This window comes from Lampetra planeri, chromosome 32, assembly GCF_965212315.1.
Source record: "Lampetra planeri chromosome 32, kcLamPlan1.2.h2, whole genome shotgun sequence".
NCBI classification, from domain to species: Eukaryota; Metazoa; Chordata; class Hyperoartia; order Petromyzontiformes; family Petromyzontidae; genus Lampetra; species Lampetra planeri.
Genome location: NC_136138.1, coordinates 6,335,214 through 6,356,298, shown reverse-complemented (window position 1 = coordinate 6,356,298; position 21,085 = coordinate 6,335,214). Strand labels below are relative to the sequence as shown.

General features: G+C 50.2%; 1 protein-coding gene across 1 annotated transcript in view; it reads left to right on the top strand.

The window, feature by feature from the left end:
• Nucleotides 1-20,585, top strand: part of LOC144729503 (plexin-A1-like) — a 156,120-nt gene extending 135,535 nt beyond the window's left edge. The window contains exons 7-10 of the mRNA XM_078609839.1: nucleotides 7,911-8,011; nucleotides 15,685-15,766; nucleotides 20,313-20,466; nucleotides 20,554-20,585. Coding sequence (XP_078465965.1) covers nucleotides 7,911-8,011; nucleotides 15,685-15,766; nucleotides 20,313-20,466; nucleotides 20,554-20,585 — 369 coding nt within the window. The remainder of the gene's footprint in view (nucleotides 1-7,910; nucleotides 8,012-15,684; nucleotides 15,767-20,312; nucleotides 20,467-20,553) is intronic.
• Nucleotides 20,586-21,085: the final 500 nt, after the last annotated feature.

Sequence of the window (21,085 nt, the reverse complement as noted above, 5' to 3'; positions counted from 1 at the left end):
GAATGTGTCGTTAAACCCGCAACCGCCCGACACGGTCAATGAGTAAGGTTTGTTACGCGAACAGAACGTGGCCAAATCGTCACTAGTACAGCACACCGGTGTGTTGGAGAGCAAATCCACAACATTTATAATCTGAGTACAGATTGTAAATGTTGTGGAGAGCAAATCCACAATCCACAAACAAAAGCAACTATATTATAGACGACACAGTTAGTCGCGTAAAACGAAAAAACAGATTGACGTGATGGGTTTTTATTTTCTAATTAGATTTTTAAACAGCCATTGCGTTGACCGGACTGACGCCAAGCCTCTCGCTATACTCGAGGACCTGGTTCGTTCACGGACCGATGAGCCCTAGACTAGAACCCTGGAATTCAGGTGCGGTTACCCAGTCTCTGCAACCCCACCTCTCCACACTCCCCCCCCCGGGAGCCACGTGGCCACCTCTTAGTATCTACAGCTTCGTAGCATTTGTGATCACTGCGACAAAAAAAAAAGCTTACAACAGCGCGCGAGCCCGTACGTGAAGGAAGGGAGGGACTGCCCCTCGCCGTGAGAACGTGGAATTTCCCCCACCACCCCCATCACCCCCACCACTTCCCCCGTCGCCACCGACCAGGAGAGAGAGAGCGTAGCGCCGCGCCCCATTGGTCGCTTGAGAAGGTGGAAACTTGAAGTTGTGACTTTGAGAGGCCTCGTAATTGGGGTGCTTGTGGTCACGGAAATGGACTTGAATAATGAGCTGTCAGTTCTCCTAATGAGCTGCCCCCCCCCCCCCCCGTGGTGTATTCAGGGACCGCGCTAATGCTATCGTCTCTCAGTGAAACACGCTGCTGGCTGCAATCGCAGCTGCCGTGTGGCCCAATGCTCCGAGGCACCCAACCCGTGTCTATGGATAGTTGCTCAGCAGCGTGTGGCGGTAATCGTTTAATGGGCTTCACTCAGCCACTGCGTATCGGGAGGGGTGGGGGGCTACAGGAGGCTGAGCCCCTCCGCCCCCCCCCCAACCTCTCCTGACGGCTCCCTCTTTTTGAATTATTATGGTCCAAGTCATTATGATGTGGAGGGTCATCACCCGTTTACAGCCCTGAGCCATTGACTGTGGCAATTCCACATTCCTCTGGCCGTGACGATCTGTACATATGAAAACTGGTGTTTAATTCCCCATACAGTCGACTAATTTTGCCGACCTTGGAGGGATAATGGGCTGAGCCAACCCCCCCTCTCCCCAACCCAACCAGGATTTGAACTCGCATCCTCTCGATTGCGAGCCACTCATTCTCCGGCTGAGCCAGTTAAGCGGCGGATTCCACATTTCAAATCCTTACGGTCGAGTCAGCAACACGTTGGTGCCCGACGGTTAATGTCACCCGCGAGATCAGTTTCATTTATTAGGTGTAACCCTGTGAGCCATGTGGCTCTTGACTCGGGTGCAACCGCAACGAAACAAAAACATGAACAAGAAACATCTGAGATGAACGCGACGAGCCTCGCGGCCTATGCCCTGTAGGCTATGGGCGGTGAGAAAGAAGTTCAACACACACACACACATTTGTATTCTTAGGTTTTTTTCGGTAAAGTCACGTAGGTAAAAAATTAAAATTAATAAAAGTAAAATTAAAATAAAAAATACACACATTTGTGTTTGTTTGAGAACGTGGTTGCGTTGAACCTGCGGTCGCAATGAACAAGTTAAACGCTGTTAAATGATCAGATTGTAGCCGTGAGCCGTGTGATGGTGGCTGCCTAGTCACGTGGCCTGTGATCGAGCAGAGTGGAGGCAGCAGCGGTGGTTGGTGGATCGCAGAAACGTCGCGAAAATCCCTTCCCGTGGCTCTCCGACGAGGTGCCATGCGCCCTGGTCCGACAGCTGATGGCGGTACAGCAAAGGAGCCGTCCATAAATGACGTCACTCACCTAGTGGGGGGGGGGGGGGTCAGATTTTTGTGACAATGTGTCACGAGGGGGGGGGGGTGAGAAATGTGACGTCACATCAAAATGCGCAACTTTAAATAAACATAGGATTGTTATAACAATACTCCTATAACATCAGAGTGCAGCGCCACATTTAATACGCACTAGAATGGCAATAGTTTAAAGCGATTTGAAGCATGTTTTATTATCAAAATGGAAATATGGTTTTGGGGGGGGGGGCAGAGATTTGTGACGTCATATTTGAGGGGGGGTCTGACTTTTTGTGACGCCGTGTGACGAGGGGGGTGGAGGTCAAATATCGTCCAAAATTGCATGACGTCATTTATGGACGGCCCCAAAGTGCAGACGAATAAAATCGGTTCCTTTTCTATGGGCTACGGTGGTGCCACCACGATGTGAATATCCGTCTGTGTGGAGCTCTGTAGCTAGCAGTGCACCACGCTGCGTCAAAGTACTGGCCAGAATGAGAACGCCACAGAACTACGCCTGAAGGTTTGGCGGAAGGTGGTGGCGGTGTTGTGGGCTGTCTGGACCGGTTCAGGTATCACTCGCCAATGACGTTAGCCGTGGCGCGGAATCGAATCCGTCTCGTTGAGAGTTTATGACGCAGACTGGTTTCAACATTCCGGGGTCTCATCAGCAAAGTCCGTTGCTGTAGAAAAAACAAACCCTACCGGGGGCTTCGCTGCCCTCTTCTTATCCGCGTCGAACTCTGCGATGAATGAACGGCGTCATGCAGCTTGTAACTCGCCGCGGGGCGCGCGCGGGGGGGGGGGGCGGTAATTTCTGTACTCACGCGCACAACGCAGGGCCCCAGTGAAGCCGAGACGTGTATTCGTCTAATGAAGCATCGGCGGAATGAATGAGCACTCAATGATGAACTGATTTGATGCCGGTCTAGGGAGTTTGGGCGAAGACCGCTCAGCGAGAGGTCGAGCGTGCTGTTACATGGACGAAGGCAACAGATCTCTCCCCCCCTCCACCACCACCACCGCCAGCCCACCGTATAGAGACAGCCTTGAACAGGCGGCTGGGGCAAGTGGCGCCGGCGAATGCCGGCACGGTGCACGACGGGGTGGGTGGCCAGCGTCCACGCCCGGCCGCCTTTGTCTCCCCAGTGCTGACGTTTACGCGCCGCAGCGGCTACTCCGCTTAAGGCTGAGTCGACCTAGGGCATGCCCAGGAGCGGTTCACAATATTCGCCGTCGCTGGGCGAGCATTCAACTCGGGTCGCCGGGTTCCCATGGGAGTGCAGCGCTCATCGCTACACGCAGACACGAAGCGAAGATCCCCCGTATAGCCTTTCACAGTCTGTCGGGGCAAGTGCCGTGAGCCAGCACCCATGAAGTCCGGCACGTCGCACGAGGGTTGGTGGCCAGCACCACGCCCGGCGTGCCGCCTTTGTCTCCCTCGTGGCGATGTTTACGACACACCACACCGGGTACTCGTTCGAGGCTGAGTCGACCTCGGCGTTAGCCGGGACTGGTTCTGATAATCGTCACTGGTATTGGTGGCCGCGAGCGGGAAATCGAACTCGGGTCGCTGGGTTCGTAGCTTAGCGCGCTAACCACTGCGCCACCGCTCCCCCACACATCCACTTATTTTCAAACACACGCAACGCGCAACACGCAGAGAATACGTGCGCGTGCGCGCAAGGGAGGGAGAAGGGACTCACGGAGAGAAAATGTAACCGAGGCGTGTCACCGACTTTGAGAAATTGGGGGGGGGGGGGGGGGGTGCTTGTGTTATATATCATTTCATTTCACGCTCGCCGGCTCATGTAAGTAAAGGACCCACTGGGATCGATTGGACGTAGGCGGGCAGGGGGGGGGGAGACACGCGCCACATCAGACGGAGCAGCCTTCGGTCAGCACCTCTCCCACATTCTAGATTTGAAGCTTTCGTGACTGCAAGGATTCATATTCTTAGGTTTTTTCGGTAAAGTCACGTAGGTAAAACATCAAAATTAATAAAAATAAAATAAAATAAAAATCACGACGTTTCGGAGGCAACACAAGTCTCCGTCCCCACCTCAACTTGCTTTTAAGGGATTACATCTTGAATCATTGCCTCACTTGATGCAGCTAATCTGGCTGTGACGGTCCCACCTGATGACGGAGACTTGTGTTGCCTCCGAAACGTCGTGAATTTTATTTTATTTTATTTTTATTAATTTTGATGTTTTACCTACGTGACTTTAACGGAAAAAAAACCTAAGAATATGAATACCTCTCCCACAGGCTCTCTGCTTCTCATAAAACCTGCAATTGATGCCTCCCTCCAACACAGATGTTGTGTTCGCGCGCGTGTGCTCGCAAACAGCACTTTCCGCCCCCCCCCCCCAGCAGTCCGTTGAAGGCTATACGGGGGACCTTTGTCTTTGCGTATTCGTAGCGAACGTTTTTGACGTACACGAACGTGACCGTAAGTGGATACGCAGCCTGTATACTTGTTGGGAGGCAAGTGCGGTTAGCGAGCACCTATTAAGGCATGGATATGTGCATATATACACGTTAATTTGCACATGCAAGGACAAGGATCCCGGTATAGCCTTTAACAGACTGTTAGGGCAAGTGCTGTTAGCGCCCATCTATTAAGGCCGGTCCAACGCCACGCCCAGTCGCCTTTGTCTCGCCAGCGACGATGTTTACACACCACACCAGGTACACATCTGAGAAGCGGATTCAACCTCGGCGAGACCGGTTCAGATAATCAGGTCCGATCCAGATAATTGTCACTGGTATTGGCCGTGAGCGGGAATCGAACTCGGGCCGCCGGGTTCGTAGCACACACACACACAAACACACTCTTCCCTCGCCTCTCCCCCCCACCCCCACCTATACCCGCCATCCGATGGCCCCATCACAAGCGAGCTGGCGAAATCGCGGGGATTCGTGCCTCGCCAAAAATAATCTTTTGGGACCGATAAATAGATGTCGCATGCAATCCATCACCTGTCTGGGCAGTGTGCTCGTTTGAATCTTAAAGAGCCGCATTGAAGCTCCCACGCCGTCACCGCTGCCTTTGCTTTTCTTGATTTTGTAACATTATTGTATTTGTTTTTTTTATTATTTTATTGTGCGGATTTCGCAACCAAAAACACTGGCCCAACCACGTGTTCTTGGGACACGCGTTCGACGAGGAGGACTGTGGAAAACTTCGCTGTGGCCATGCAACCAAACTATGGACCCGTATGGCAAACCCAATGGGGGAGGAGGAGGATGAAGCCCTCTTGTCGGTTTATTATTTGTATTTTTAATATTTTATTTTGTTATTTTTATTTTCTATCTACGTGACTTTACCGAAAGAACCAAGAATATGGACCCTCTTCTTGGTTCTTTCGGAAAAGTCACGTAGAAGGGAAATAATAAAATAATAAAAATAAAACATGATAAAATAATATATATTTTTTATTATGTTTTTTTTATTATTTTATTTAAAAATATATATTATTTTATTATGTTTTTTTTTATTATTTAATGATTTCCCTTCTACGTGACTTTACCGAAAGAACCAAGAAGATGAATCCCTGCAGTCACGAAAGCTTTAAATCGAAATATGAACCCTCTTGCCGTGGCCAGTCGACCTCGACATTATCATTTAGCTACCGCATTTATTGCTGCGATCATACGCAAGAATAGAATTAAAAATAAACGTAATTGCTAAAGAATATACATCATGTGCGACGTTTCAGGCAACGGCCCTTCCTCATCGCACATCATAAATAGAGAATGTCAGAGACATTGGTTGGATAATAAGAGATGTAAACTGCACCCAACAACTTAAAGTTTTCGTGACTGCAGGAATAAAAATAAAATAAAAACCAAAAACTCACGACGTTTCGATCACAACAAAAGCTGCTGAATGCAGTCTGAGTTCAGCAGCTGTTCCCGCTCTTTCCTCCTGACGACGATCGCTTGTGTGGTAATCGAAACGTCGTGAGTTTTTTGGTTTTTATTTTATTTTTATTTTATTTTCTATCTACGTGACTTTACCGAAAGAACCAAAGAATATGGAAAATAAATGTTTGAATGTTTTCTGATGACCATATTTTTTTTGGTCTGTGTTCACCAGTTATTTATTGATGTAACTCCCGAATGAAGCCCTCTCGTCTTGGCCAGCAAATCTCCGTCGACAGTGGCCATCTCGCTCTTGAAGAATAGTGCTGCACATTATTGCACAATAAGTGAAAGAACAGAATTGCAAGGATGTGCGTGGGGATGGATGGTTGGCTTGGATTATTTTTTACTCTGAAAATTATTTAAAAAAAACCGATAGAAAAATAGCACGGAGAAGCGATGGACAAGCAGAAAAAAAATCCATAAGAGTTTCTTTTTGGGTGAGATCGCGTAAAAATAAATGTGTCTTTAAACCCGCCACTCCCCGACACGGCCTGTTAGTAAACTTTGTCACGAAAACAAAACATGCCAATTCGTTACTAATTGGCATGCTTTGTTTAAGTGACAATCTTTACTAATTGGCCGTGTCGGATGGTGGGTGGTTTAACGATACAATAATATTTTACTCCATCTAACAAAAAAAAAACTCCATTATGGATAATATTGGTCGCGTTAAAACAGAAAGAAAAAATATACAAAATCGAGAGGCTTGGCGAAGATGCGTTCCAGGAACTCCGACTCGACCGTGATACGTCGCAGGATATGAATATCCGCTGTTAAAAAAAACTCCGGTAAACAATAGGTAAAGGTGCAGCCCTGCAATGACTTGCTCACACCCCTTGCTGGTGGAAGGGCCTCCACTACAGCGAACCCTAGCATGTGTTTGTTTGGTATACTCCTCCAACACGTTGACCAGACGCGTTGGGAGATGTGGGTGTACCGCGCACCCACACTTTACCCCACCACTCGCGACCTGCCGATCAACTAAAAGTGGTCTACTCATTTATATCGCCGCTCCTGCTGCTGCTGCTGCTGCTGCTGCAGGGTGGAGAGAGAGAGAGAGAGAGGGGTAGAGCGCATTTAGGAAACTTGACCCGTTGTTGCCGCTGCCGCTCCGGGAGATAGAATTGAATCGGCGACCTCTGGATTGCAATTCCAGTGCGTTGACCACTGCACTATTGCAGCAGTGGCAGATACTAATGTATCCGTAGGACAGCCCCTCGTGACTTTATGTTAATCGGTACACACGTGGTTTATTAACCCCCTCCAGTAATATGAAGGCGATGATGATGATAATGACGACACTCTCTTGAGATGATGACGATGATGACGATGATGATGACATATTCTTGAAATGACAGTGATGCATTCTTGAGATGATGATTAACTCTTGAGATGATGATGACGACACTCTCTTGAGATGATGACGACGACACTCTCTTGAGATGATGACGATGATGATGACATATTCTTGAAATGACAGTGATGCATTCTTGAGATGATGATTAACTCTTGAGATGATGATGACGACACTCTCTTGAGATGATGACGATGATGATGACATATTCTTGAAATGACAGTGATGCATTCTTGAGATGATGATTAACTCTTGAAATGATGATGACGACACTCTCTTGAGATGATGACGATGATGATGACATATTCTTGAAATGACAGTGATGCATTCTTGAGATGATGATGACGACGCAATTTTGAGATGATGATTCACTCTAGAGATGATGATGGTCTACCATTGCGATGGAGCTGATGATGATGATCACAGTGATTTGATGACTTGACCCACGACCAGGATTCGAACTCGCAACCTTCGCATTCTCGGTCAAAACGAACGCTCAACCGCATGTCGCTGCTCCATCTCGCCTGGTTAAACAAACTGAAAACATTATCAATGCTAAGCGAAACAAATACATATTCATTGAAACGAAGTAAACCGTGGTGCTAATTCATAAATAAAGAAGGTGCTGTGAGTTGCCATCGCGATACGCTGGGATTAAACTTTCATGGCTTACGCGACCGTGCGTGCGTGTGCGCGTGCGTGCGTGTGCGTGTGCGCAGGTGATCCGCGTGCCCGTGGAGACTTGCCACCGCTACGTGGACTGCGGACAATGCCTGGGGTCCGGAGACCCTCACTGCGGGTGGTGCTCGCTGCACAACATGTGAGAGCCCCCCCCCATCCCCCTATCCCCCTATCCTCCTATCTCCCTACCCCCCATCCCCCTACCCCCCTACCCCCCTACCCCCCTACCCCCCATCCCCCTACCCCCCTATCCCCCTATTTCCCACCCCCTCATTCCCCTATGCTCTTACCCCCCTATCCCCCTACCCCCCTATCCCCCTACCCCCCTATCCCCCTACATTCACGCTCCCCTACTGCCCCCCTTCCCCCAATGCATGCACTCACGGTTTTCATTAAGCACACACGTGTGTACGTGTGCACAACCCATACAAGTGTGCACACGTGTGTATGGGTTAACTCTGCCTGGAGCGGTGTATAAACAACGCCACTAGGGAGACAAAGGCGGCCCGGCGTAGTGCTGGTCACCCACCCCGCATCGTGTACTGTGTCGACCGTAATAGTTTGCTACTCGCTTCGCGATGATGGACTTTGCTGCTGCTGCTGCTGCTGCTGTTGTTGTTGCTGTTGTTGTTGTTGCTGTTGTTGTTGTCGATGCTGCTATATTCACGGAACGCGGCTTCGTCGCTTCCCGCGAGAAGGAGGATGAAAGAGGTGGTTGGGGTGGCAGGAGGAGAAAGAAGAGGGACGACGATGAGGGAGGATGATGAGGCTTAATGGCAGTCACGTGCGCGAAGCGACGGTGTTCATTGTCAAATTCGCAAGCAACCAAAAAAGGAAGCCATGAAAGCGGGTTGTTCTGCCTGGAATGAATGGGCGGGGGGAAGGGCTCTGGGGGGGTCATCTTCATTAATCTCTATTCACGGAATAATGCGATGTCTCCTGTCTAGTGCTTCGCCACCAAACGTTTCAGGACGTGGGTCTGTCCCAAAAAAAAAACATTGACAATAAAAGCTACGATTTACAGGCAAACACTGAAATCAAATAAATGTATTTTTTTTTATATTTTAATAGCTTTTTTCTCTTCTTCAAGAGAATAGTTTAATCTTGTTTTACCGTTCGCATTCAGAACCCTTGTACCGAAAAAAAGAATAATTTGACGTGCGTGACAATTCAAATGTTTCGACGGCCGCGCATGTAAACGTTGTCACTTTTAATAATCCTTTACTGGGGCGAGCTCAAGGGGAGGATGAAGTTGGGGGGGGGGCAGACGGGTATGGGAGGGGGAGTGGATTTAAAGTTGTAGTAATACAAATCTGGCGTTTGTTTAACGTTGGATGCTGCCACATCGGTCTGACAATGAGTGCACGGTAAGCAATCCCCAGGGGTCTCCGCTTTCTAAATGATTTCCCGACGTGGTAGTGGGGTATAATAGAGCGAATTTCGGAATGCAGTGACTGGTCGTCTCCCTCGCTCTACGCGGGTTTCGGTTTGTGCGATTCCGTGCAGTATACACGGCCAACACGACTTCTACCCCAACCCAAATTCTACTCCAACCCAAATTCTACCAAATCCCGACTTTTACCCAAATCCAACTTCTTCCCCAACCCGACTTTTACCCAAATCCAACTTCTACCCCAATCCGACATTTACCCAAATCCAACTTCTACTCCAACCCAACTTCTACCAAATCCCGACTTCTACTCCAAACCCCATGCGGTTTAAGTTCACTCATATCGCGGCTATGCAGTCAGACGTGTGGCAACATTGTGTACTATGTGTACTGTGTGCCTGTACTGTATGTTTGTACTGTGTGCACTGTGTGTACTGTCCGTGTACCACGTGTAGTATATGTGTACTGTATATACTGTATGTGTACTGTGTGCAGTGTATGTGTACTGTGTGTAGTGTGTGTGTACTGTGTGTAGTGTGTGTGTACTGTTTGTGTTTTTTGTGTACATAGGGTGTGTGTGTACTGTGTGTGTACACTGTGTGTGTTCTGTGTGTGTGTACTCTGTGTGTGTACTGTGTGTGTACTGTGTGTGTACTGTGTGTGTGTACTGTGTGTGTACTGTGTGTGTGTACTGTGTGTGTACTGTGTGTGTGTAATGTGTGTACTGTGTGTGTACTGTGTGTGTACTCTGTGTGTGTACTGTGTGTGTACTGTGTGTGTATGTACTGTGCGTGTACTGTGCGTGTACTGCGTGTACTGTGTGCGTGTACTGTGTGTGTACTGTGTGTATGTGTACTGTGTGTGTACTGTGTGTGTGTGTGTACTCTGTGTGTGTACGGTGTGTGTACTGTGTGTGTACTGTGTGTGTGTACTATGTGTGTACTGTGTGTGTACTGTGTGTGTACTGTGTGTATGTGTACTGTGTGTGTACTGTGTGTGTGTACTGTGTGTACTGTGTGTGTGTACTGTGTGTGTACTGTGTGTGTGTGCTGTGTGTACTGTGTGTGTACTGTGTGTGTGTGCTGTGTGTACTGTGTGTGTATTGTGTGTGTGTACTGTGTGTGTGCTGTGTGTGTACTGTGTGTATGTGTACTGTGTGTGTACTGTGTGTGTGCTGTGTGTACTGTGTGTGTGTATTGTGTGTGTGTACTGTGTGTGTGCTGTGTGTGTACTGTGTGTACTGTGTGCGCTACTCGGCAGGCAGCTGTCTCATCGTGCGGTTTCGCTTTGCGCGCCCTTTTCTTTGGCACGCATCTACTACTACTACGACTACCGCGTAAAGCGAGGGAAACCTGTACTGTATACCCATGGTCTCGGGCTCGTATACCATGCATACCCCTACCGCTTGCGTCCACTCAAGGGGAGAGTTAACGGTTTCACCACGGTTAGTTGATCGTCAGGTTGCATGTGGTGGGGTAAAGTGTGGGCGCTCTTAACACATTCCATGATATCTGGCCAGCGTGTAAGGGTAGACCTAATCGCGATCTCCTTTATCAGTGTATCTATCACAGACGCTCAGCGCAGGCCGAAAACGCTGAACAGCTCGTGGCAATCAGAGAATTGAGTTTGGGTTACTGTCAGGGCTTGGGAAGAGAGATGATGGGAAGAGAGACGATGGGAGGAGGGAATTCCAAATGCAAGCGGTGCCAGGGAAGACGCAGAAAGAGAAGCGCTGTGACATCGTGCAGCGTTGTTAGTGGGCGATCGAGTGGCGGATGAGTGGGTGAGTGTTTAGTTGGACGTACTTTCCCCCACACCTCCGATTAGGACGCGTGGCTACGTAGGGTGCGAACGAAGTTCAGCATACATACACGAGTGGAGTGAGCGAGCGAGTTGGTGGGTGGGTGAGTAAGTGAGTGCTTGAGTAAGTGAGTGATTGAGTGGGTAAGTGTGTGCGTCGGTCAGTGAGTGAATGAGTGAGTGGGTGATTGAGTGAGTGGGAGAGTGAGTGAATGAGTAGATGGGCGAGTGAATGAGTGAGTGAATTAATGAGTGGGGTGAGTGAGTTGTTGTGACATGCAGTGTTGGTGGTGGTGGAACTTAGTATGGATGCGAATAAACAGCGAGTGTCTGGTTGAGACCGAGTCCTCCGCATGGGAGGAGGAATCAACGAGCAAAGTTCGCAGGATCAGGAACCACGGTAGTAGCGATAGATGAGTGATAAGGAGAAGAATGTCTACCGCATGAGAGCGAGGAGTGACGGGGGCGAATCAGCGAGTCGGTGAGTGTGGCAGTGGCGTGAGCAACAATCGCCAGGGCTTCCACCTTTTCACCTCCGTGATAACGGCAAACGAACCAAGAGGCTCTAGGAAAATAAGGGAGAAGAAAATCCATGAAATAATTCAAAGAAATCGAGTGCAGGAGTCCGCCGCGTATCCCCGCGGAGGCAATTGCAGGCAGAAGTGCGACGGCATGTTTTTTTTTTAAGCAGATGTTCCGCGTGAATTATTGATCGCGTTGCAGAGACGGTGGCACGTCTGACAAACCCCGGGGTATGGGCTCCCTACACCCGTGTGTGTGTGCACGTGTTGTGCTCGCTCACAGCACTTGCCCCCAACAGTCTACTGAAGGCGATACGGGCGGGACCTTTAGTCTTTGTTCGTGTGTGCCAGTGAGGAACAGTGACGCACCGGTCAGCGCGATGCGCTACGAGCCCGGCGAACCGCGGTCGATTCCTGCTCACGGATGCACATCGGTAACGGTTGTCTGAACCGGTTTTGTGGACTCCCCGAGGTCCGCTCAGCCTTAAGTGAGTACCTTGGTGTGATGCGCCAATCATCGGCACTGGGCAAACAACGGGTGGCCAGGCGTGGTGCTGGCCACCCACCTCTTCGTATACTCTTCCCGTCCTAACAGCACTTGCCCCGACAGTCTGTTAAGGCTATGCAGGGAATCTTTGTCTGTGCGTGTGTGTCTGTGCGTTCGCGTGCGCCCACAATAACCGCGCGTTGTTGCGGTGCAGAGATGCGTACGCTGCAGCTCGATGCGGGGAGATGCAGCCGCGGCGTTAATAATACATGGCGACCTCATTTTACACGTGACTTATCCTCTCCGCAAAGTGACACCTCCAGAAGGTTTTTTTTTTAATAACCGCGGCGAATTCCTTAACCGGCAAACGTTGTCAAATGTCTAGCAATTGCCGTGGGGTGATCTGCGCAAAATCCAGACTAACATCTTGCGATTCGCCAATTCTTAATATTTTTCGTCTTTTTTTGTCCGTTTCTCCGAAAATTGTCATCTTGATTGAGCTATTGGCGGCACCCCCCCGAAATGAAACATCCTTTGGGAATGCTCTCGGGGGCTGTTCAACCCCCTCCCCCACTACCCCCCCCCCCCTCCCCATGTTATAGACCGGTCCACGGAAGTGGATATGACAGAACTTGCCTCTGAGATAACTTCAAGTGACCTTCATCATGACCTCTTCACCACACAAGATGGCAGCACTTCCCCATCTGTCCTACTAGAGGGTAGTGTTCGTTGTTTGGCGGCCAAGCTGATCTTTTTAATTCTAACAGCTGGGATTAAGTAAAAAAAAAATACTTCAGAGTTAGGCCATTACACTGTAAATCACCAATTTGAGATTATACACAGCGTCAGTCGTTGTCCCCCCCCCCCGCCTCATCATCATCACTATTCACGAGCAGATAGCCCGAAAGTGTCCACTACACTCTTCGTCATTAGATTCCACTTTCCTCTTTGTCTTGTGCCAATATGCTCAAGTCGTGGCCACATCTTTCTGGGACCAATCTCTTACGTTGTCGTCATCAAGCCATTTTTTGTTAGGTCTTCCTCTCTTTCCGGTTCCTTTAAGTTTTACGAACAACAAGAACAACTACACACTTTTCATTTTCACAGTTGTCCATCCTCTATGTGTCGAAATATTGCCCGTTTCCTTCTTATCACATCATCACATCTTCTTCTATGTGAAACCTTTTTCTTACTTCTACGGTTGTCACTCCCCCCCCCCCTGCCCCCCTACCTACTGGAAGATTCATTGCTCAGGTCACTCTTGTGAAATGTGAGACTCAACCTGGTCTCTTGAGTTCTCACCTGGTTTCAAGACACGTTGGCTTGTAAACTTGAAACGCCAACTCGCTACACTTGAGAACCCAGTTTAATCACAGGCACTGGCTGAAACCTGGATTCGAACCGAGGTTCTCAGAGGTGCTGGCTCCGTGCGCCTCTGAGCTGTATGCAACAACACCAGCAACAGTATTTGGCAAGATGATGAAAAAAAATGTGCACGTCCTTTTGTGTCAGAACGCGTGACCGATTCCGTCCAATCTCAGATAGGACGTTACTGGAAAAACAACATATTCATCACAAGACAATGCTAAGTTACTTAGCCCATACTAAAGAAATACTCAAATAATTATTCTACTTGTTATCAGAAGTCCTGTGTCAACGTGCCAATGAGTCTGCGTTTTCTTCACGGGCCAGATATTTCCAGCAATAAACATGTCTCGTACTTCTTAAAGCGGGAAGTCCAAACTCCTAAATATACGCATAGCCTCGAAGATGCATTATTTATTTGTTTGGGTACAATTGACTTTTTAACTCAACGGCATACGCTGCTTGCTCGTCCAACACACGCGGGGCCATATTCTCAAATACATTGTGGGCAGTTCCATCGAGAATAGTGGCAATCTTCGGGCTGAAATTGAATCTTTGCCTGCCGCCAGATTTAATTGCCTGTGACCGCCAATCAGAACCGATGATTAACTCGACTGATTGCGTGTCCTGGAGAAAATTCGAGAACACTAATTGGCGAGTAATTGTCGCGACATTGAGTTGAGCGGTCTCAATTTTTGTGTGTGTGTGTGCGTGTGCGTGCATGCCACGCCGAGTCGGTTATGGGTTATGTTCTACAAGGTTGCGCGAGTTGTTTCAGATTTATTTATTTATTCCTCGGCTTCCTCCCACCTCTCTTTCACCTTGCTTCACATGCCACAACGCATTTCTTGCCGCGTTAGCTGCTCTATCTATTCCACCCCCCAACACCACCCTCCATTACTGCAAAGCGAGACTCCCACCTTGCCAACATCACACCTGGGCTTCGGCCGTGATAGCCATCGATTATTTTGAATTTTTTTTCCCCTCCAGGTTTCACATTTCACGTGTCATTTAACCGCTTCTTTTGAACGTCGTGTTATTTCGAAGCTCACTTGGTTATAGCTCAGCAGGTAGAGCAGCAGGGGGGAGCCTTCCAATCACCACACCTCGAGTTCAAATGAGGGCCACGATCGGGTCTGCTCCTTCACCACCACCGCTACCACCACCACCACCATAATCACTGCAAATCATCAACCAACATCGCTCCAGGGTCTCTAAAATGAGTACCGCCTGGTGATGTTATTGCAGTTGCGCTTCAGGATCAGAATCTTTATTTAGACTGGAGGTATCCGATGAGCTGTAAATATATTTTTCACAGATGTCCAGCTGCTGCGTAGCTCTGCGGTGTGTGTTTCGCGCTGGGGGTCGTGCCACGCGGTGTCCGGCACGGTGTCCGACGTTTCGTTCCACGCGCTGGGAGCTTTTGCAGGAATTTCAGAAGAAGCTCTCCCTCCCCCCCGTGCCCCCGGTAGCAGCACGTGGGAGCGAAACGTCGGACATCGCATCGTGCCGGATCTACGTGTTGGCCCACAACCCGAAAACAACCTGGAGAGATTGCTCGGCTCGGCAGCAAACCAACGCGATTCGTTGTGCCAAAGGACATCCTGGCCGCTGCCATAGAGACGTGGAATTTTCGAATTTTAGTGCCACCGACCCAACCACGTGGTCACGGCGAGACTTGGGCACGTTTTGGCCGCGCTGCTGATGACAATTACGACACGCCTGGCCCGCCAGTGCCAACACAGTCCATTGAGCTGCATCTATAAAATGATGTCCTCAGCCTATCGGACGTTTAGTCTGACACTGCGGTTTCCACGCAACACATTGAAGCCAAACGCCCATTTAATGGAACTGGCCAAACCATGCATGCATAACAAATATCCATGCTGCTGATTGGCATCTAAAAGAATCTTAAACTTTGTTTTGATTTTACCAGGTAAGGCCCGCTGAGCCATATAGCTCGTTTTCAGAAGCTTAACGGGTTGGCTGATCTCGAAATGTATAGCAGCCAAATACTCTAAACGTCACGTTTCTAAATGTCCTGTTGCTCCTCCTGCTGCTGTTGCTGCTGCTCCTCTTGCTGCCGCTTGTCGTTGTTGGTGCTGCTGCTCCTGCTGCTGCTGCTTCTGCTGCTCCTCATGCTGCTGCTTCTGCTGCTATTGCTGCTGCTGTTGCTGCTGCTGCTATTTGCTGCTGCTGGGTGCCAGGTGCTCGCGGAGGGAGCTGTGTCCACGCGCCGAGGAGCCCAGGAGGTTCGCGGAGTTCCCCGCGGAGTGCGTGCGCCTTCACGTGCGGCCCGTCAGCGTCTCCGTCAGCGCCTCCAGCGTGCCGGTACGAGCGAGCGACAGTGCCGAATTATCCCAGTGGCACAAGTAGCTACACATGTAGCTACACATGTAGCTACGGGCCCCGCACTTTCAAGGGCCCCGCACTTGCTCTATTGCTATAGTACTATACTGCCTTCAACTTTTACGAACGACTGGGTGTTTAAGGATAGCGCTTTGTCGTATTGTCTGGCTGTATAGCGAAGGATAAAATACAATTACTTTACTGTGAAAGTAAAAAATGTGTGTTTTAATATTTATGTGTTTTTATTTTTTTAATCTAGGGCCACTTTATAACACATATAGGCCCCGCACTAGCTTAATACGACACTGGCGAGCGATCGTTCATATGTGAGTGAGTGTGTGTTCCATGAAGAAGGGCCATTTGCCCGAAACGTCGCCTATTGAATATTGTTTTTCATTTCGGGGAGCAGTGTTATTTCATTCGTGTTACGTTTTTTTTTTTTTCCAGCTTGCGAATGTCTGTGATTGTTAATATCACCACTAGGGAGGCAAATGCGTCCGGGCGTGGTGCTGACCACCCCAACCCTATCGTGTGACGCGTCGGCCTTTATACCTGCTCGATTACAGCACTTCCCCAACAGTCTGTTAAGGCTATACGGGGGATCTTTCGTCTTTGTTGGGTGTGGTGCTGCCACCCAACCCCCATCGTGTGCTGTGCCGGCCTTCATAAGTGCTACTCGCTAGCAGCACTTGCACCCACAAGTCTGTGATGGCTTTGCGGGGTGTAAACACGCACTTTTTTTATCATAGACAATAACAAGATCGATAAACAATTGGAGATGTCTGTCGGTGACTCGCGACTGATACATTTCTGTGTCCACACATGGCCGCGCTTCGGTGTGAAGTGGGTCATCATTGCACAATGTACGAACAGACTTACACAGACGAGCACGCGTGCACAAACACATCTTTATAATTCTAGATTTGAAGCTTTCGTGACTACAAGGATTCATATTCTTAGGTTTTTTCGGTAAAGTGACGTAGGCAAAAAATTAAGTTTACACAACAAAGGCTCATTCCTAACAGCGTGCTTCAGCCGCACCGAACCTCACAAAAATAATATTCAGGGCCTACCTTGGCTCCTCCCACCCTCAACCAGTATATATAAAAATACGGGTTTCTTGGAATTTCTCTTACTTGATATGTGACTGTTCCACCTGAAGACGGAAGCTTGTGTTGCCTCCGAAACGTCGTGATTTTTATTTTACTTTTATTAATTTAAATTGTTTTACCTACGTGACTTTACCGAAAAAACCTAAGAATATACATCTCTCTAAATCAGCTCAAGTCCCCCGTAAATCGCGTGACTTTTGTGTGGCCACCTCCATTCTGAATCCCTTTTTACTCTCATCTATACACAGTTTCTCTCTATATCTATATATCTAAATCAGCTCAAGCCTCACGAAAATTACGTGGCCTCTGTGTGACCACCCCCACTCTGAAACCTTCCCCTCGCCATCCATAGGCATCTGGATCTATATCTAAATCAGCTCAAGCCTTCCATACACCACGTGGCTTCCGCGTGGCCACGCCCATTCTGAACCCCTCCGCTCTCCCCGCCGCCCACTGTGAAAGCAGACGCCGCTCCTCCTCCTCCTCCATGCAGCAGCAGCAGCGTCGAGGCCCTGATGCAGCCTCTCCCTCCTGCCTCTCCTCATCTCTCCTAACTCTCTGCTCCCCTTTCTCCGTTCCTTTCCCATCCTCCTTATTTCCCATTTATGATCTCTTCCCTTTTTCGTTCCTTTAACTTTTACCTGTGTATTACATCGTTGACTCGAATCCTCTTCCCCTAGCGTGCCCGGGATACAAGAAGCATTTATTTACACAATGACAATGATCCTCCTTGTATAGTAATTCACACTTTTGGACCAAGTGCTTTAGCGAGCAGCACCGATGAAGGCAGAACGGCACACTAAGGGGTGGGTGACCAGCACCACGCACGGCCGCCTTTGTCTCACCAGTGCTGATGTTTACACACCGCATCAGGTTCTCATTTGAGGCTGAGTCGGGCTAGGGGAGGCCCAGGGGACTCGTTTAATATTTTCACCATCGTTATTGGTCATACATATGGCAAAAAAGACAAAGTTCCCCCTTCTAGCCTTAACATACTGTAGGGGCAAGTGCTGTTAGCGAGCACCTATAAAGGCCGACACGGCACACGAGCGGGTGGGTGGCCAACACCACGCCCGGCCGCCTTTGTCTCCCTAGTAACGATGTTTACACATAACACCAGGTTCTAATTTGAGGCTGAGTCTACTTAGAGGAGCCCCAGGACCAGTTTAGATAATCATCACTGGTGTTGGCCGTGAGCGGCAATCGAACCCTGATCGCCAGGTACGGTACGCAGCGCGCTACCGCTCCCCATCCCGCATACACATGGCACGCACACAGACATGCACACAGAAGGGTCGCGCTGATTGGCATAGAGTTGCACGACGGACGATACGCACACTCCGGTGCCCGCGTAGCGATGGAATTCTCTCTTTCAGTGAATGATCGAACGAATGAGCCGAGCGAAGAATGAGCGGCCGACTGAATGCGCGCGTGATTGCGCGAGAGCGCGAGGCGTGGCCACTCCCCTGATGGCGCATTGTGATTGTGCCTGATTGCAAAAGTGGCTTCATTTGTGTCAAAGAGCAGCGTTTTTTTTGGGGGGGGTGGTGGGGGGTAGAGTTGGTGGGGGGGGGTAAGCATTTGTGTGATTGCTGAAGTACGAGAAGGTGGGTTCTGTGCACGTGCGTGTCTGTGTGTGAGTACGTGTATGTGCGCGCGCGTGAACAGCACTTGCCCCAACAGTCTGACAAAGCCTTACGGGGGATGTTTGTGCTTGTACGCGTGGGAGAAGCGGTAGTGTAACTGTTCAACGCGCCTCGAACCTGGCGACCCGAATTCGATTCCCGCTCACGGCCAACACCAGTGACGATTATTTGAACTGGTCCTGGGTCTCCCCTAAGTCGACTCAGCCTCAAATGAGTACCTGGCGCACTGCGTAAAAAAAATCTCCACTGGGGAGACAAAGGTGATCGTGCGCGGTGCTGGCCACCCAACCCCCATCGTGTGCCGTGTCGGCCTTCACGGGACGCTCGCAAACAGCACTCTGCCCCAGCAACCTATGTAGGCTGCCCGGGGTATCTTTGTCTGTGGTTCGTGTGCGAACGCATAGCGTGAACGTGTGAATGTGGTAGCGCTCAACGATTCAGCATCACTTGGGAGTCCAGGGTACAAAGGCTACGATGAGATGGACACCGTCCCGTGCGTGATTTCAGCACCGCACGCAGTCAGCGCTTAATCGCACTTGACCCTGCAGTGTTGTTAGTGACCACTTCAAACATTATGGGAGGACGCACGCGCGCACGCTCCCGTCGATGCGTGAGTGCGTGTGCGCGCGCGCGTGTGTGTGTGCGTGTGCGTGTGTGTGCGCGTGTGTGCGCGTGCGTGTGCGCATGTGTGTGTGCGCGTGTGTGTGTGTGCGTGTGTGTGCGCGTGTGTGCGCGTGCGTGTGTGTGTGCGCATGTGTGTGTGCGCGTGTGTGTGTGCGCGTGTGTGTATGCGTGTGTGTGTGAGCGGGTGTGTGTGTGCGTGTGTGTGTGCGCGTGCGTGTGTGTGCGTGTGTGTGCGCGTGTGTGCGCGTGCGTGTGTGTGTACGCATGTGTGTGTGCGCGTGTGTGTGTGCGCGTGTGTGTATGCGTGTGTGTGTGCGCGTGTGTGTGTGAGCGGGTGTGTGTGTGCGTGTGTGTGCGCGCGTGTGTGTGAGCGCGCGTGTGTGTGTGCGTGTGTGTGTGCGCGTGCGTGCGTGTGTGTGAGCGCGTGTGTGTGTGCGTGTGTGTGTGAGCGCGTGTGTGTGTGTGCGTGTGTGTGCGCGTGCGTGTGTGTGTGTGAGCGCGTGTGTGTGTGTGTGCGTGTGTGTGCGCGTGTGTGTATGCGTGTGTGTGTGCGCGTGTGTGTGTGAGCGGGTGTGTGTGTGCGTGTGTGTGCGCGCGTGTGTGTGAGCGCGTGTGTGTGTGTGCGTGTGTGTGTGCGCGTGCGTGTGTGTGTGTGAGCGTGTGTGTGTGTGAGCGCGTATTCTTATGGTTGAGTCACCACTCTCAAGTTTTCTGCCCAAGGCCAAGCTCATTGCTCAAGCTCCATCATCCATCCCAGATGACCTCACTCATACCCCCTTCAGGTCGTAACACCGGCACTCTGCACGAGGGCTCTTGATCCGTGAGTAGAGGTGGAGCGTCGGGGTGGCGTCCCCTCTCCTTCATCAGCGGTGTCTTTTTTTAGTTGACACCATCAGATTACGCAGTTGACAATCGGGCGCACGATTATTGGTAGTCCATCAAATACATTTTTACGTCGCATTTGTTCATCTGTTTGTCGGCATCTCGTGATGGGTCCGTCGGCCGATCACTCAATCGATTTGTCTGTCCGTCGCTGTGTCGGTGTGTCAGTTCAGTGTGTCGGTGTGTCTGGGTGTCCGTGTGTTGATCTGTCCGCGTGTCCGCGTGTGTCGATCTTGTATCCGTGTGTCCGCGTGTGTCACGCAGCTCGTGATCACGGCGGAGAACGCCCCCGAGCTGTCGGGCGGAGTGAACTGCACGTTTGGCGGTCATGCCGAGGTGGAGGGGCAGCTCGGCGAGGGCAGCATCACGTGTTTCTCGCCGTCACACAAGCAGATCCAGGGCATCGCCGTCCAGCCCGGTACGACCGGGCCCACTTGCCATCCCACTGACCGACTGGCTCACCAACTGACTGGGCAACTGACCGACCAACCGACTGACCGATCAGCTGACCGTCGGACCCTCCGACTGACCAACTGAACGACCAATTGGCCGATTGACTGCTCAGCCAACTGTCCATCCAACTGACCAATGAACAACTGACTGACTAATTAACCGACGGATTGGCTGACCGACTGCCCAACCAACTGACCAATGAACAACTTACTGACTTATTAACCGACCGATTGGCTGACCGACTGCCCAACCAACTGACCAATGAACAACTGACTGACTTATTGACCGACCGATTGGCTGACCGACTGCACAACCAACTGACCAATGAACTACTGACTGACTAATTAACCAACCGATTGGCTGACCGACTGCCCAACCAACTGACCAATGAACAATTGACTGACTGATTAACCGACTGATTGGCTGACAGACTGCGCAACCAACTGACCAATGAACAACTGACTTGACCGACCGACTAAATGATCCTCTGATCAACCGGTGACCCGTTGATCCACTGACCGACTAATGGTGTCTAACGGCCCCTTCGCTGCGTCTAACCGGTGCACCTTGCCGAGGACTGCGAG